At 33.4% G+C, this 16,477-nt stretch overlaps 5 protein-coding genes across 7 annotated transcripts in view; 2 read left to right on the forward strand and 3 right to left on the reverse strand.

Moving 5' to 3' along the window:
• LOC149737708 (lactadherin-like) overlaps positions 1-16,477 on the forward strand; it is a 129,535-nt gene that overhangs the window by 54,044 nt on the left and 59,014 nt on the right. The window lies entirely within an intron of this gene.
• Positions 1-16,477, forward strand: part of LOC149737709 (glutathione S-transferase theta-1-like) — a 100,603-nt gene that overhangs the window by 54,044 nt on the left and 30,082 nt on the right. The gene's annotated exons all lie outside the window — the stretch shown is intronic.
• On the reverse strand, positions 21-999 carry LOC149737794 (intraflagellar transport protein 20 homolog). The gene has a single exon (XM_089874622.1). The coding sequence runs from the start codon at positions 744-746 to the stop codon at positions 348-350; it is 399 nt and encodes a 132-aa protein (XP_089730748.1). The 5' UTR covers positions 747-999; the 3' UTR covers positions 21-347.
• LOC149737795 (dynein light chain Tctex-type 5-like) lies at positions 1,692-9,947 on the reverse strand. 2 transcript variants are annotated; one of them, XM_089874621.1, is made up of 4 exons: positions 9,826-9,947; positions 3,084-3,194; positions 2,597-2,697; positions 1,692-2,162 (listed from the first exon to the last, which is right to left on the reverse strand). In XM_089874621.1, exons 2-4 carry the CDS (start codon positions 3,163-3,165, stop codon positions 1,839-1,841), a joined length of 507 nt encoding a protein of 168 aa, XP_089730747.1. In that variant the 5' UTR covers positions 3,166-3,194; positions 9,826-9,947; the 3' UTR covers positions 1,692-1,838. The 2 variants fall into 2 exon arrangements, with proteins under 2 accessions (XP_089730747.1, XP_089730746.1); XM_089874620.1 differs by having other exon boundaries at positions 2,597-2,700.
• On the reverse strand, positions 7,185-13,290 carry LOC149737796 (epoxide hydrolase 4-like). 2 transcript variants are annotated; one of them, XM_089874608.1, is made up of 7 exons: positions 12,062-13,276; positions 11,780-11,906; positions 11,126-11,220; positions 10,777-10,966; positions 10,324-10,532; positions 9,826-9,947; positions 7,185-9,463 (listed from the first exon to the last, which is right to left on the reverse strand). In XM_089874608.1, the coding sequence occupies exons 1-7, from the start codon at positions 12,225-12,227 to the stop codon at positions 9,353-9,355; spliced, it is 1,020 nt and encodes a 339-aa protein (XP_089730734.1). In that variant the 5' UTR covers positions 12,228-13,276; the 3' UTR covers positions 7,185-9,352. The 2 variants fall into 2 exon arrangements, with proteins under 2 accessions (XP_089730734.1, XP_089730735.1); XM_089874609.1 differs by lacking the exons at positions 7,185-9,463; positions 9,826-9,947 and adding an exon at positions 9,956-10,070 and having other exon boundaries at positions 12,062-13,290.

The raw sequence follows: 16,477 nt of genomic DNA on the forward strand, positions 1-16,477 counted from the left end.
AGCTACTCTGTACAACATCACTACAAAAATATATACAAAATTAAATACATAGTAATGACAATTATTATTTTAATAAGCACTAAACATTTTCTGATTTCTGTACTTTGTATAATATATAAACATTTTAAAGTTTAAAACATAGACGTATTACAGACAAAATATTGTGAATATTGAATAATAGTTCTATGTTTTGCTTATACATCTACTACTAACAAAATAGTTTAATTTTCATTGCAACCAAAATAAGCACCAACAAAAACAAGAAATTACTATTTCAGAATATAGTACAATAAATTTGCTTTAGGAACTTCCATTTTTAAAGGAGAAATTCAGAATAAAAACCAAAATTAAGAAGTTGAGAATTGGTCAATGAATTCAACTTGTTCAGCCTCTTGTTTTCTTAGAGACTGGTGTTGCACATTCAATCGCTCAAGTTGTGTTTTCTTCTCCGCTATGAGTGCTTTCAACTGTTGTTGCTGGGATTCCCTCTGCTTGGCAATTGACTTGAGCATGTTACGAGAACCGATGGCTTTCATTTTCTCATTTTCAACATCTTTTGCGATTGCGTCGGTCATTTCTATGAAGCTACCAACAAGTTTTTGAAACTGGTCGATTTTCGAGACGAATTCGTGGCATTCCTCTTTCAGTTCAGATGTCTGCTGATTAGTCTCTGGTTTTAAGACTCTGAGCTTGTTAACTTCGTCAAAATGAAGCCCTGCCTTCTCCAAAATATCTTCGGAAATCATGATCCAGCTTTTAATTAATAAGTAACGACAATTTAAGACCTGCTATTAACAATATAGGTTAAAGTGACAATATACAGTTATTGTTTAATCTCTAAAGCTCAGATTCAGTCGACCTGTCACTGCGTGGCGGTGACAGCAGTTGACCAGCTGTAGAACCGTATAGCCACCAAAGCGTCCATTTACCTCATTGAACAGTAATCTAAAGGCTACGAAGCTAAAGCACATGCACATTTAACGTCCGGCATGTTTCGGTGCGATGGTGTAATTTCAATTTTGTTTATTTACCACCTCAACTTTTTTGTTCGCTTGGTATGTTACGCTTCGTTGGCTTCAATAGTTTTTATTATTTTTATGTTTGGTCACCGACATATTATAAACCAGGGTCCTCTGTTATAAACTATATCTCTGGCGTGCTTCCAAGTGAAACTTCACTTCTATATAAATGGTTAATAAAGTCAGTCGTTGTATGTTTATTATCTACGCTAGCCGCCAATCGCAAACGTTGGCCACCAAGCCAGTACATGTACCACTGGGTGAATTAGCGGTCATTAAATGGTATAAACATAATATTAAATTAAGAGTCTAATCAGCATTTGGCACCGTAGCACAGCGGATAGGGGGCCTTTCCATAACACAGGCATTACAAATTCAAGGCTCGTCGCTGCTACCATTGCGGGCGTATGTGTTGTGCAAGACACTTAACAACAATTGCTCCAACCCTCCAATAGGTATACAAATTGTTAGTCATGTACATTAAACTAAAAAAATCCCTTGTGTATAAAATCGTCTGTCATGCGAGGATAAATATAGGTTACATTTATTCATTTATAACGGGTATTTTATGGCTTTGTTAACACTAAGTAGAGCAAGCGAGTGTGACGTCACCACCACTACTTTCCTATATAATGCTTAACTTATTCTTTCATCGTTTACACTTTAAGAGCATAAAATTGAGCTTCTTTTAATTTCACATAACAATGCTGCAACACTGAAGACATACAAAAGAGAAATAAAAAATATAGGAGCTCACAAGTAAACGACTACAGGAGATATGGCTTTCAAGATAAAAACATCACGCATATGGAAAACCAACTATTCATAGTAGAGACCATATACCATGGCAATGGCATACAACGACGTGTTTTGGTATCGTACTGTTGCAAACGAGTCTGTCTTGTCGTTCCATAAACAGCGACTGCCAAGATACACACCAGGACGTTCTTTCAGGCTACCAATACTGACCACCACAACGTGCTTGTATCGCTTGTAGTTTTTCGCTTTGAGAGCTTCGGATATTTTGGCCGCGATGGCAAGAGATTCATTGCGGCACATTTCTGGGTCATAAGCACTTTCACCAAGATGACTTTTTAATATGTTCATAGCAGTTCCTTCAATCTCGTACGGCTTAAATCTATCCTGCGTTTTATAAAAAAGAAAAATAATAAGTTCAACAACCTAGACGTGAAAGTCCTATATATGAATGATAATTATAATATTTTTTTGTCTTTTGTTTGTATGTTAGTCTCCAAAAAATAATAGGGTACTGTGGAAAGATGGGAAACTTTTAGCACATGATATACAAATACTATGATCGTGTTTTAAACAATTACCAACGGTCTTTAGAAGTCGTGAAGATACGGTTTCCTAATTCTTTGCATGCGTTCTTTGTTTATTACCAAATTGGTCGAGAAAATATAACGAAAAGGTGTCCCATCTTTCCCCACCCTATACTATACGAAGTAACGAAATGGCAGGAATAAGGCGACAAAACGTCATTCGTTAAAACACGTTTATACGGGTAAATTATTGACCCCAAGAAAATGTTATACATCTATATAATTTTCGCTTACCTCTGGATCCATCCTGTACGTATTTTCGTACTGCACCTTTTTCGGATGAATCGAAAATGACGCTTCGCTGGCTGCTTGTTGAGATCTTAATTCCTCAATGGCTACTGTTGGGTAATAACTTTGTTACGAAAATACCTGTACGATTTATTAAATCTATTATATTCAAAAACTATATAAACCAAGCAGAATATATGCGTGATTATACTAAAACGCCATTTTAAATTAAGGCATGTTGCACATAGGAATCTACAACTAACAAATGAAAACGAGCAAAGGTTAATCATTATTTCATAGTTTATGTGATGTTATGTCTTTGGACTGTGGCCATACAGTTACTATCGCCATTCTCTATACGCAATGATCGAGGCTATTCAATATTTGTATTTGAAGTTGACGTGTTGACAGACCGGCTATGTAAACATTTACCATCTCAAATAAGCTGTAACCACTAGCTTCGTCTCATAAATAACTAAGAAAAGGAACTTACCATCGTCCATTGGCGAATTATCGGAGGGCACAAGCAGTTTGCCCTTCGATTTTTCAAGCTTCACCTTTCTAGCTTTGCTCATTTTGTATCTTTCAGTAATGAAACAAATACCTTAAAAAGATATGATTTTAGAATTGGGAGATATAAAAATGCAGTTAAGAGGCATTTCAGTCAATAAATATTGGTTTACAAAATATTATTCTTGGTCTGCGCATATATGCTCTGTTCTATAAAAGCAACACCTGTAGCGAAACGGCTGAAATCTTTAACTTTTGATCGAAATATCAATAAAAATATTGGTTATTCTTTATTACCATGCTCTCGACATGCCTAAATCTGTCTGCAGTGCAACTATCACGTTCTTCTTATACGAGCCTTTGTAGAGAAAAGTGATTTTAGGCACATAAGACCTACAATAAATGTTGGGCGCACGTGCGAAAACATTCGAGTTATCTGGGTTTGAACTTTACTAGATAAACTAATTTGACAGCGAAAAGTTAATCAAAATTGAAATATGAAAAGCGTTGAGGCTTTACACCTCCAGTGAAGTTTTTCAATGGTGGTCGTATCTTAGTTACGGATGTTTTGTCCCATTGAATCTTTTGTTGGGAAAGACAATTGTTTTATTGATGGGCCTATGGGGATAAAACCGCTGCGGTATCATGTGTATTCATTCAATTGATACTCAGAATCGGGAAGGAATGATTATGGATCTAACCATATCCTTGAAAACGTCATTGGTTTCTATAAACTTTCTGCGACAAAATGGACGCGCAACGCTGCTAAAGTGTTATAAATGTATTTATCGACACAACAAGGGTGAACTCACATATAGTGTAGCTATTCTCCAATACAGTACAACCAATCATTGCATTTTCAACGTGGAAGATTGCTTTTAAGTGAACGGTACGGAAACAAAGCAAAATAAAATATAGCCCACTCGGTATTTAAAAGCAGCAGGTTGAGAGAAGATGGGACACATTTTCATTGGGAGTAAACAAAGAACGTTCAAAGCATTATAAAACCGTATCCTCTCTACTCCCATAGACCGTTGTTACCTGTTTAAAACACGATCAGTATATTTGGACATAGTGTTCTAACGGTATCTCATCTCCCCCATAGTACTATATTAACTTTAACTGGAATCGTGCATTGGTTAGTCCGTTTAGATGGTGTACCCCTCCCTATGTTAAGGCAAGTTAAATAAATACGTACAATAGTAAGCTATCCGTATACGTCGATTTACGCAAAATATTACTTTAAAACAGTAACAAAATAATAATAATTAACTTTCGGGGTGCTAAAATCATGCGAATGACGTTGACGTATTGGTCACGATTGACTGCATATGCCGGTGTACGTCCTAAGGAACGTAATAATACTTATGTAGTAGCAAGTAGATAGAACACAACAAATCAGATATATGTCAGTTGAAATTTATTTATGTTTTCACAACAACTCAGTAGGCATAATGGTAATGGAATGAGTTAGTTTATATCATGAACGTTTATTTTATTACAGATACTTTTTACAAGACGTAACTTTTGGTTGCCCATAATATATTTGCAATGAATAACATGGTGCATTACGGAGATAAAGGTAATTATTTATTTTAAATCTTGGTGATATTAACCTTTTTCGATGGCTGTTGGTAATATATTTTTACTTTTGTTAGTAAGTTTAGTAATGAAACTTAAGCTGTTATTTGTTTGTTTCACAGTTCGCAATGGAAGGCAAGGTGGTCGGATAATGATTTTCCTGTTCCTTTCAATGTGCATTGCATTGCTAATTGCACTTAGCTACAAACAAGCCTCAGTTAGCATGAAGGTGATTACCTTTTATGGATCCAACCCTTTTGTTACAACTTGTAAGCTAAATCAGAGCTTTTCAAAGGTTTTAGCAATCCTTGATTCCCTAACAGTTTCAGTTTTAAAACATGCATAAATATAAATGCAGTACTTTATTTCTCCTTGGGCAAGACATTTATAGTGTGCAGTAGCCACAGATAGGTTGATCTATACCGGCATTTATTAAACTTGGGTAAATTTATTTGAATAAATAAGCATCATACTACATGTTGGGGGTAAATCTGATAAGCATCTTTGTTGAATGAGTAAAGCATACAAAAAGTTTTAAGAATCACTGATCTATACCAACAAAAATATTTACCCACAAAGTTATTTATATACATGGTGATGGTGCACAAGATGGGATAAATAGTTAAATTTATTCATTCTCATCCAGGAAAGAGCTGATGATATGGAAGAGAAATATAGGCAAACACTAAAGACTTTTCAGACATGTAGTTCCAACAAAAATATTATTTTTGAGGAACTTAACAGTAAAAAAGTAGAAAACATCGAAATTATGAACAAGAAATCTAAACTGACTTCTGATTTGAATGATTGCTCAGCTTTAACGGTAATGTTTTAGTGGAATAGTAATGATATCACACTGTTGGGTAGTCTATAGTTTCATTTTTATACTTGTCTAGAGATATGCTGTTTTCTGATAAAGTATCACACATATATTTCTCATGTGCACAAGTAAAATCTTTAAATAGGTTTACAGAGGAAGCATTTTCATAAACAATGCTGAAGTATTCCAAATGCCTATTTATTTTATATGTTGTTAAATTTATTGGTGTTCACATCTGTGGTGTACATAAAAAACATTTAAAAAAACAGATATGCATTGTAGCTGCCATGCTCTGTAAGCCTTGATTTTAACTGTGTGCTTATTGTTGCATTTCAGCTAAAAATTACATTGTGAACCAACAAGTTGTTAAATTTTTGTGATTTATAAATGCAATATTACTTGCAAGTTCAACTGTAAAATGTTATTTTAATTGAATTTCAGAAATCTTTGCAAACAAATAAACTGGAGATGGGAATACAAAGAGATGATGCACACAAACATTTGTAAGAAATTAAAATCAGTTTATAGAGTATGATAGTTTGTTTAAAGTAAACAAATTGATTTGCTCTCAAATCCTTGCTTTTTAGTTTTTATTAATTTAAATACTGAATAATAAAAATATGAAAATCTGACTATTGTGACCACTGACCAAAACTCCCATCAATTCTGGCCAAAATTCCTCTTTGTAAGCCTCACATATAGAATAGGTACTTTTATTGGGCATTATTTTTAAATTCTAAATTTTACTAATACAGAGTCGAAAAGGAATCCAAAATAACTGAGTTGCAGCAAGCAGTAGCTGAAAAGGAAAGCGAATTGGAAGAATTACGAAATACAAATGCGGAACTAAAGCAACAACTTCATGAAATGGTGTTAAAAGTGGATACCTTTGAAAAAAATGTAAGTTTTTTTAGGAGGCTAAACTTTAATATTCTATGGAATTTAGATTATATGAATGTTAGTTTCTTTGAGAGCAAAATAGTACATTTTAGAGAACGTGTTTTGCTTAGTATAATACAGCTTATTGATTGATGTCTATATCCTATATATTATTACAAAATTGCATTATTATACCAATGCTAAACCCTGTCTGTATGAAACATGATCCAGTGCATGCAGCGCACAGGATGTTTTAACAGTACAATAGGTTAACCTGTCGATAAAATCACACATCAGGATATCAATATGTTATTGTTACAGTTTTGTTCTGTATCGTCATATTTGAATACCCTATAGTGCAATAATGTTATACACTGGTTTATCACGTGATGTTTGACCATTATGTCAAAAAGGTTTAAATTCAGTACAAACTAAAACAATAGAGCAGAGCTCTATAAATGGGATTAATTGCACAATTTAATATATCTAAGACTAAGTAATAAAGATGCCTATTCAGTATTGTAAAGTGCAGTACACATCGTGGTATGCCAGCATACATTAATATCGTTACCCCTTAAAAACTTTTGTTTTCTGGGTTATTTAAATAAACATTATTTACGTACTAATAGGCAGTGATAAAAGTTAATTTAAAAAACGCATAATATGTATCGTTTGTGATTTGTGGCCAACAGAATAATAATTTGGCAATTGATAGGGAAGATACACGTGCAAAATAACTAGGTTAGCTAAATTTTATTTTGTGTTTAGGGTAAAACTTTGCAACCAAGTGAAAATGTTGAACCATTGGAGAAAGGAAACCCTGCTTTAAAAGAAGATGCATTATCTTTAGGACTGCAAGGTATTAAGAATGTTGAGCCCCTAGAGAGCACTGGTCTATCTCCAGAATCAAGTGAATCAAACTTAAATGCTGAAAATGTGAAAAAAGAATCTTACAATGTAGCTAATACATCAAACATATTTAAATCTGATCATAGCACTGAGAAGCCCAAAGTGGCAAATCCAGATTCTGATAAAACCAAAACCGGTAAACCTGCTGATACAGCCCTTGGTCTTGAAGCAACACAAAACAAATTGCCTGAAAAAAATGACCATCCTGAACCATTAGGCCAACCAAAAACAGCAAAAGAATCTGTTGAAAAAGATAGCAAGGACACAGAAGTGTCAGAGATAAAAGAAATTCTACCAGAGAAGGGAATCAAAGCTAGTGTTCAGGTAAAAACAAAAGTGGCCGAAAAAGCAACCACTGAGCAAAATAAGCCAAAAGATGGAATCGAAGAAAAAAAAGTAGTATCTTTGAAAGAACAAGCGGCAAATGAAAATCTATCCAAGCCCCTGGTAGGTGAAAAGAAATCAGGAAATCCAAAGTTAAAAGTAGTTCCTTCTGAAGAGGATGAAAGTGATGTTTATGATGCAGATGTCCACTCTAAAAAAGACACTGGCAAAGATGATGTAATGGTAGCACAAAAGATCTAAACATTGCTACATACATATTACTCTTGTATCGACAGTAGCGACAGTAGCATAGCTAACGGTACCATTCTATTTTTCTTGGTAATGTCATTTTACTCAGTTTTATTATTTTATTTTGTCTATGCAGAATAACTGTAACATTGTTCCATTAATAATAAGGAAAAGTGCTTCAAACTTGGTGGTACGCTTGTAAAATCCACATGTAAATTGGGTGCAGATTTTTAGAGGGTATTAAATACCAATGTATTAAAAATTCTATGACATGTGAGATTCTTCAACCACTATTAACTGTGCAGTAAATATATATTTTTGTCATCTATTTAAATTGTTGTTTTATTTACCTTGATGCTTTGTTACATCTATACACTGAAGCACCTATTCATTCAAGCCATGTTACACTGTAGAAGTAAATGCACATTCATAAAAATCTTTGTATATAAATAAACAGGAGCTGTTAATCTCATATTGTGATATGTACACATAGCAACAAGGAATATGACAAAGTTTTACTTTTGATCATGCTGTGGTACTGCTTAATATGTAAAACTTATTCCTACATTAGAATCTTAAGCCCACTACTATTTGCATAAACCCAGTGCTGCAGTCGTAAAAAGAAACAGAGTAGCATTTTACACCTGAACCAAATAGCCAACAGAGTAACAGCTAACAGGTTAACCTATCTGACTGATTTATCGCTTACAAGTTTCATACATTGTATAAATAGTCTCGTTTAATATGGATATTATAAACATTGTCCAACAAATTAATTTTTCGCAAGTCCATAAGAGCCTCATTAACAGTTTTACGGGGAACGTGAAATTATCATTCCATTTCTTAATCAAACTAAGATAAGTAAATATACTTTGTTAAATATAAAATATATATAATATTCGCAACTAAGAAATACCATCATCTTGTTTCCTATGTTTTTCTACCGAACTTCTAATAGACTTTTTAAGAAAATTTTTAGGGTAAAATGTATAGAAAAGTTTTGAGTCCAAAGATATCAGGGTAATATTATTTTACAACAAATTACCATTTATAGTTTTACCATTATTTTTGTGCTTCACAAATTTATATCTGGCTACAACAAAAACCGCAATCTTAACATTTCTGTTATTTAACTATTCGGAAAAAATAAAACATTATGAGACATTATTGAATGAAATTCAAGCAATCTTTGATGCAAATATGATTTAAAGCAAAATGAAATCTCCATATAACACTTTTTAAACTAAATCTAAATTGATTAGTCAAGTAAAAAACAATATTGTTTTCTGCATAGCATAGCTACATCGTATAATTATGCAACAAGATTAAAATCATTGAAAATTAAATATAACATAACAATGTATAATGCTTATATACTAAATGTGTGTGTATTGCACTTACACCATGCAGAATGACCGCACTAAACAAAGAAGCAAAAAGATCTGCCATTAACTAAATCACACATGCAGTACGTAAGCACACAACAAGGTTTAAATATTCAGAAACTTGTCCATCTCATTATAAACTATATCTGGTTCATCCTGCATTACCCAATGTGTTGCTCCTTCTACCATGCAAACTTTCATGTTGGTTGCATGCTCCTAAATGTTTATACTATTAAACCAATATCCATTCGTCTTTTATGACTATATTGTGAATACTGCTCTACTTGAATTAGATGTTATATAGAATTTGACTTAATATTACAGATTATTGTACTCGGCCTATCCATGCAGCACAGACTTTAAAAACATGGCCATAGGTACATTTTGGTAGGCCTACTCTCCAATTTAGTATATATTCTGTTGTAAATATGTTTCAGAATAAATATATATAGCAATAACAGCCAATTTTCTCTCAAGATAAATAATTTAAATACTTTTCCAAATTTACGTTTTCACACACATCTGGCTCCATACACCTTTGACTTCAGAAAAATGTTGAGGAACAAAAATTTACTTACCTTACAATATGGGACCAGTATTTTATCCAAGGCTGTATCCTTATCACCCCATATTAGGAGAAGAGGTTGTGTTACTTGCTTACACTTCTGTGGAAGTCCTAAGCCTTGGTAAATAGGATTTCCTAAAAAACAAACAATAGCCTATACAACAGAAAATTGTATGTGATTTTCTAAAAAAAAACAATAATAGGAAGTTACTTGCTTACATTTCTGTGGAAGTCCTAGGCCTTGGTAAATAGGATTTCCTAAAAAAACCAATAGCCTATACAACAGAAAACTATAGATAGTATCAAAAAATACAGCCGTATTAAATACTGACAATTAGGGATATTAAAAAGGATGATCATAAAATACACCCTTGCAAACATATACCTGCTTTAGTGAAAATTGCAAAAACAAAATTATTGATATATATTTTTTTTTGCTATGCACTAAACAGTAAGAATTGCTACAATTGTAGGCATGTTTGATCTTGAGCTGTTGTTTATTCGATCTTACTTCCTCTGTAGTAGTTGATCGGATACGTGATGTTCCTTCCAACACAATGCTTAAAAACATTCACCTCTTCAGAAGTCAGGTTCTTCTGTGTATCTTTCAAGACACCATAATCATTAGACTTTATCAAGAGCTCTGGAATCCAAGGGATTTGGAACAAGAATATGTACCAGCTCTTTAAGAACTGGATGGGATTCTGAGACAAGCATTTTCTGCAATATGATATTTTACATTTTTACCACAAAGTTGTGTAAAAGTAATGGTTTAACTGTCAGTATGTACCAGCTCTTTAAGAACTGGATGGGATTCCGAGACAAGCATTTTCTGCAAAACGATATTTTATCACAAGGTTGTACAAAATTAATAGTTAAACTGTCAGTATTTCACTTGATGCAGTTTATATGTTTTGGTATTTAATTACTATTTTTAACTGTTACGTTTTATTTCATATCTTACACTAATGCACTGAAAACTGGAGCATTCATGATGATCACTTTATCAACAAGATGAGGAAAGTATTTTGGTACTTCCCAAGCAATGGCACCACCCCAGTCATGCGCAACTAATGTAGCACGAGGAAAGCCCAGTGCTTCAATTATTTCAGCAACGTCGTTTACCAAATAATCCATGTGATACTTATTAATTCCTGAAATAAAAATTAATTTGAGTTAGCATGTTCAAAAAATATAATTTTCTTGCTTTTTTTAAAAAAGTGTGTATAAAATTCCTGAAAAAAAACTTTCTTCATTACTTTTCTTCATTAGATGATAATATCAACAGTTTAACATTGATTTGGGCTTTATACCTTCCGGTTTGCAAGAATCACCATATCCTCTCATCTCAAATAGAACAACATAATAACGATCACTATACTGCTTCATCATGTGCCTCCATGTATACCTGCAATTAAAAAGTTCATAAAACGACTATGGTGTAACAAACTCATTTTGAAACATAACCTTTAACCATAGCTATATGAAATAGTTGTCTAATAAATATCACTTCTGTGAGTCTGTGACCACCGACTCCCAAGGGGAATTGAAGAGCATGTCATCACACAACTAAAAATATTATCCTTCTTTAAAAAAGATCATTTTAAAAACCTATTTAATATTATACCACTAAAGTAGTAATATAAATTGGTATCGCTCAATCAGTTTAAATTAGTTTGCCGTTTATGGTAACATAATGTTAACAACAAATGATCGAACTACCCTGCTAAGGCCTGTTAATCAGAAAACTCATTATGAAATATTGGGGTGCCGGATAACTAAAAGGGTATATGTATCCCAAAAAGTTAAGGACAATCTGTTCAAATACACAGAGCAAGCATGAGATGTATAATAAAACACCCTCGTTATAATGACTGTCTTTGTCTCCCCACGTAAGGATAAATAGGTAATATTCATTCATTTATGTGTGTATCACAAAAAGTTTGGTAAAACGGCTTATAACTTACCAACAGTCCGGGAATCCATGAAGAATGATCATCAGCGGTTTATCTTTTTCTCCAAGGTGAACATAATGAAATTTGTTTCCAGATTCAGTTTGAATGAAATCATGATTAACCTTGACACAGCTGGCGACTAAATGAAATCAAAAACAGTTCCAAGTTCAAACATTTGTATAATTCAATATACATATATAACAAGAATTTATGAACTTTGCGATTACATGGCATCACACTTATACAAACAAACGATCCATGTTTAAAATAATAATAACAAATATTATTTATTACCTTCGGGTAATTTAGAATGATCTCCCTTCGTAAAAAACTTGTTAACTCGTTGTTTTCCCCCTAATAGGGTGTAAACGGTGACCACTGGGACCACAATGCTAGCCCAGAAACAACCAACCGCATAATAGCACAGACCAAGAAAAATGTCTAAGACCCTGTTGCTCATGATTCTTTTCTGCTGAAATGTACTTTACAGTACTTTACTTGCAAGCAGCAAAAGGAGTAACGTGGCAAATAGAACTAAACAAGAAAGTAGGAAAGTACATTAAAAAGACAACAGTGCGAGCGGTACGTAATTAAAGCCGCATAAAGTGGCAGAGTTGGCGGCGAAGTCTGCTGACCAATTAGATAACGGAAGTAATAGGTAGATAGGAAGTTTAGGCAACTTATACAAATCTGAGGAATGATTGGCCAAAAATGCGGAACAGTCGGTGCATGCTAAGCAAACAAAACTCCGACAATGCCCCGTGCTCATACCGAAATAAAATTCAACTGTAACGTTTTAGTGTATTTGCAATTTCACTATGTTTGTGTAAAATAAATGACCATTCGGAAAATATTGTTATCGAATTGTACTGCATACATCCTGGAGGCTGGGGCGCAAACCAAATGAGTCCCGCGCTAACATTTAACAAAAGAGCAGAGATTTAATGAAAGGGTACGTATATTATACAACTTCATAAAGTAAGTTGAATAAATAAACTTAACTTGTTTTATCTTTCCATGGAGATAAGACGACAGGCGTTATAACACGGATAATCTGTTTCATGCAGCTTGGGCCCGCTTACCACGTATGTAACTTTGTAGGTCGTTCTTTTTTTTCTGTATAACTGCCAAAAAACATCAGTATTTTTGGTCGGTCTATTATTTATTTATAGACCCACAAGTTTATACCAAGAACTGACAGCCGTTGACAATCGTTATTTGACACAAATATTTGAACATGATTCCAGTTATCTGTCAAGTGATTTTCATTAGACGACTGTGTCATTGAGATAATACCAGATCTTACTGAATCTGCTTTAAGATAAATAGTTCTTGCGTTTGGAATCCATTCCAGGGATCTTACTCCTCCATCTTCTTCCGGGGATCTTGAGTAAATCGCTCCAAACTCTCCTTCTTTTCAATTGACATCTTACAGTCTTCTCGAACATTTCATATAGTAGGGTGGGGGAAGATGGGACACTTTGTCAGACGAGACTATTTTTTAATTTTCTTTTTACAGACCCCCATGTAATGATAATCAGGAAAATAAGGTTACAGAATTATTCGACAGTATTATCACGACCTTATAAAACGCCCGTCAAAGCTCATTACTGTTTTTAAATATTAAAAAAATATGTAAAATAGAAACAGTATACTTTGAACAGGTAAAAAAAATGCGAAATAGTAAGGTGCTATTTTTTAATGCCCGCTAAATCATAGTAAAGCCAATGATTTTTTTTAGTTTGCGTGTGCGAACGATTAAACTAGTTTCATAGCTTCATAAAACAACCGTCTCATAAAACTAGTTTTAGTTTTGTAAAAAAACACTGAGATATAAGCATAAAGAAAACAGGCAGTGGTCAATATGACTTTAATTTGAGATAAAAAAACAACAAAAAATATCAGTTAAACGGTATATATATAAAGTTTACATGGCAAAGAAACTAGCACAGCTTGTTAAACTCGGTAGGTTAACTACAAGTTGTAGAATACTGCTAATGTAAATATATTTCAATTTAGAGTCCCATCTTCCCCCACATTGTTTTGTATGTTTTCATTGCCAAACTTTAAAAGATTTGCTTTTAATTTAGTAATTTATACCTCAGGGGGTTTTCAACTATAAGATACTGATATAATAAAAAGATAATATTTTGTACCAATTGTTATGCAATAATATAATGTATAGGTAACATGTTAAAAACTATAGCAGTAGGGCAAGAAAAAGAATGTTTTGACTTACTTTTCAAAGCGTACAGCATTATTTCGTGTTATTTACGTATATTTCTATAAATAAATACACCTAATAATCAAAATTAACAATGATTTCAAACTGTCCCATCTTATCCTGTGTGTTTTCGAATTTGTAAAATTTCACTTGTTGTGCGGATAGTTAAATAAGTCCTCGTGTGATTTATTATTTTTTATTAAATTGGTGTCAATTAATAAAGGAATGATAGTACTAATTCGTGGTATTAACCAAAAACCGTCATCTATTTTGATTTTGGAAATATTTGGAAATATGTGCTTAAGTGTCCTATCTTCCCCCATTGTACTATATCTTAAACAAAACGTTGTTATACCGACATACAACACAAGTTATTATCTGTCACACCTACCTTGCCTAAATGTCCCCTTTGTACAGTTGAAGCTAAGGGTGGCGGGAACTCTGCACTGATGCATAACTTGGTTGTTGTAGCTTGAGCAATCCATTATGATAAGAAGCAAAGTTGTCTTTAAAGCTGAAGATGCTTTGTTGACCCAAGCCTGAATTGAATGATGATGTCGTATTGTTTCGGTCTGCCTTTTTATAGACCAGGGTGTCTGATCTCTTTAATCCTTATGAATTAAATGGGAAGGAAGTTTTAATTACCAGACATTGTTTTTGTTACACAAATCTTATCTGGCTTAAAATGTACTTTTACATCCGCTGTTGTCATTATGCTCTAATAATTTGAAAACTTATTAAAAATCCCCGCTGTCATCATTCCGCTCAAAGATTGTCAAATTGGAACTTACTAATTAATCTTTCATATTAAATTATGCTCCACTTTAATTGGCCTATAGCGTGAACTTATTGAGCACGTTAGTGATCATATAGATCTCTTTTCTTTGAACAGTTGTTCTTGTTGTTGTTGTTGTTGTTGTTGTTTTTTGCGAGACTATTTTCCGCACTTATCTCAATTCCTAATTCTAGCATTTTTCTTTGATCTCTTGATTTAAATCAAATCATAATATATATTTATAACTTTTGGACTGAATTTTTAGATTTATAACCGCACGATGAGCGATTAATTAACGATTACTTTCCTCATGCACTTTACATTTAGCGAAAACACTGTCTGGAATTTGGCGGGGAACGACGGCACGTGTTATATAAGATAAGAAATCCACACAACGATTCACGACTGAATCAAACTATTAGCATTTAAGTGGGGACGCATTAAATGCATTACTCTTATACCGTATTATCATTAATCGTAATTAAACCATAATTTTTAATTCAACATCATATGATTAATATTAACTTCTAACATTACCTGATTACTGCGTGATTACGGTTTGTCAAAATTTATGAAAACAAACGTTTTCAAGCGACGACAATGTTAACTAGTGTAAGTTTACAGTAAACGCATGGTACAGGAGTTGTACAAAGCGTATTTACACATATTCTCTACCAATCACTCAATCCTCATAATCATAACGTTCATTAGTTATAATACATGTATAAATACATTCTGCCTACTGCTCCACAGTCACCAATGTCGACTAGAACCCGTTTTGTTTGTTACTTCAGATTTGTTTTTGATCGAGCCCAGTCGACCGTTGTAGTAAAAGGATTAATTAATATAGCAGGTTGGGGGTAGATGGGACACCTTTTCATTTTGTTTTCTCTTTTGATTTAGTAGTAACCAAAGAACATTTAATGAATTATAAAACCGTATCTTCACAACTTCCACAGACCGTTGTTAATTGTTTAAAACACGATCAGGCTATTTGGATATTATGTGTTAAAGGTGCCCCATCTTCCCCGACTCTACTATATTATGCTAATTAGTTTAAACGTGCTCATTCATTAGATCTGTGATCTCTTGTGTTCAATATCGTGGCACGGTCCGCTTTTACTACTGTGTATATTTTTATATAACTTGTGGCATATACGATTCATTATAAAAATATTTAGACTGTAGTCATGTACACAATTTAAAGACTTACAGTTGACCATTGATAATTTTATCTAGCGGTACACGTATGTTATACATTTGTTTCTGCATCGGCCGTTTAAGTAATTACGCTTTGAAGCTTCTTAAACCTTACATTGCTGTTATATGCTGCTTTCATTAGAGTAAGGGGAGAAGAAGGGACACCGTTTCATTTTATTATTTTCTCGTCCCTTTGGGTAGTAAACAAAGAACATCGAAGAAGTATAAACCCATATCCCCACGATTTCCACAGATCATTGTTAATTGGTAAAAAAACGATCGAATATTTGTATGTTATGTGCCAAAGATGTCCCATCTTGCCCCACCCTACTATATACCCATTGTAATATGTTTACTATACGATAACATTAAAAAAGTTAACCAATAATGCCTTACACGTAATAACACTCCCACGCTTAAACCCGTTTGTTTCCTATTTATCGGATTAAAATGATAAAGGATTACAAAATCGCAATTAGACTAGTGGGGCGTAGTTGCAGGAAAGTAATTT

This window comes from Ciona robusta, chromosome 3 (genome assembly GCF_009617815.1).
Source record: "Ciona robusta chromosome 3, ASM961781v2".
NCBI lineage: Eukaryota > Metazoa > Chordata > Ascidiacea > Phlebobranchia > Cionidae > Ciona > Ciona robusta.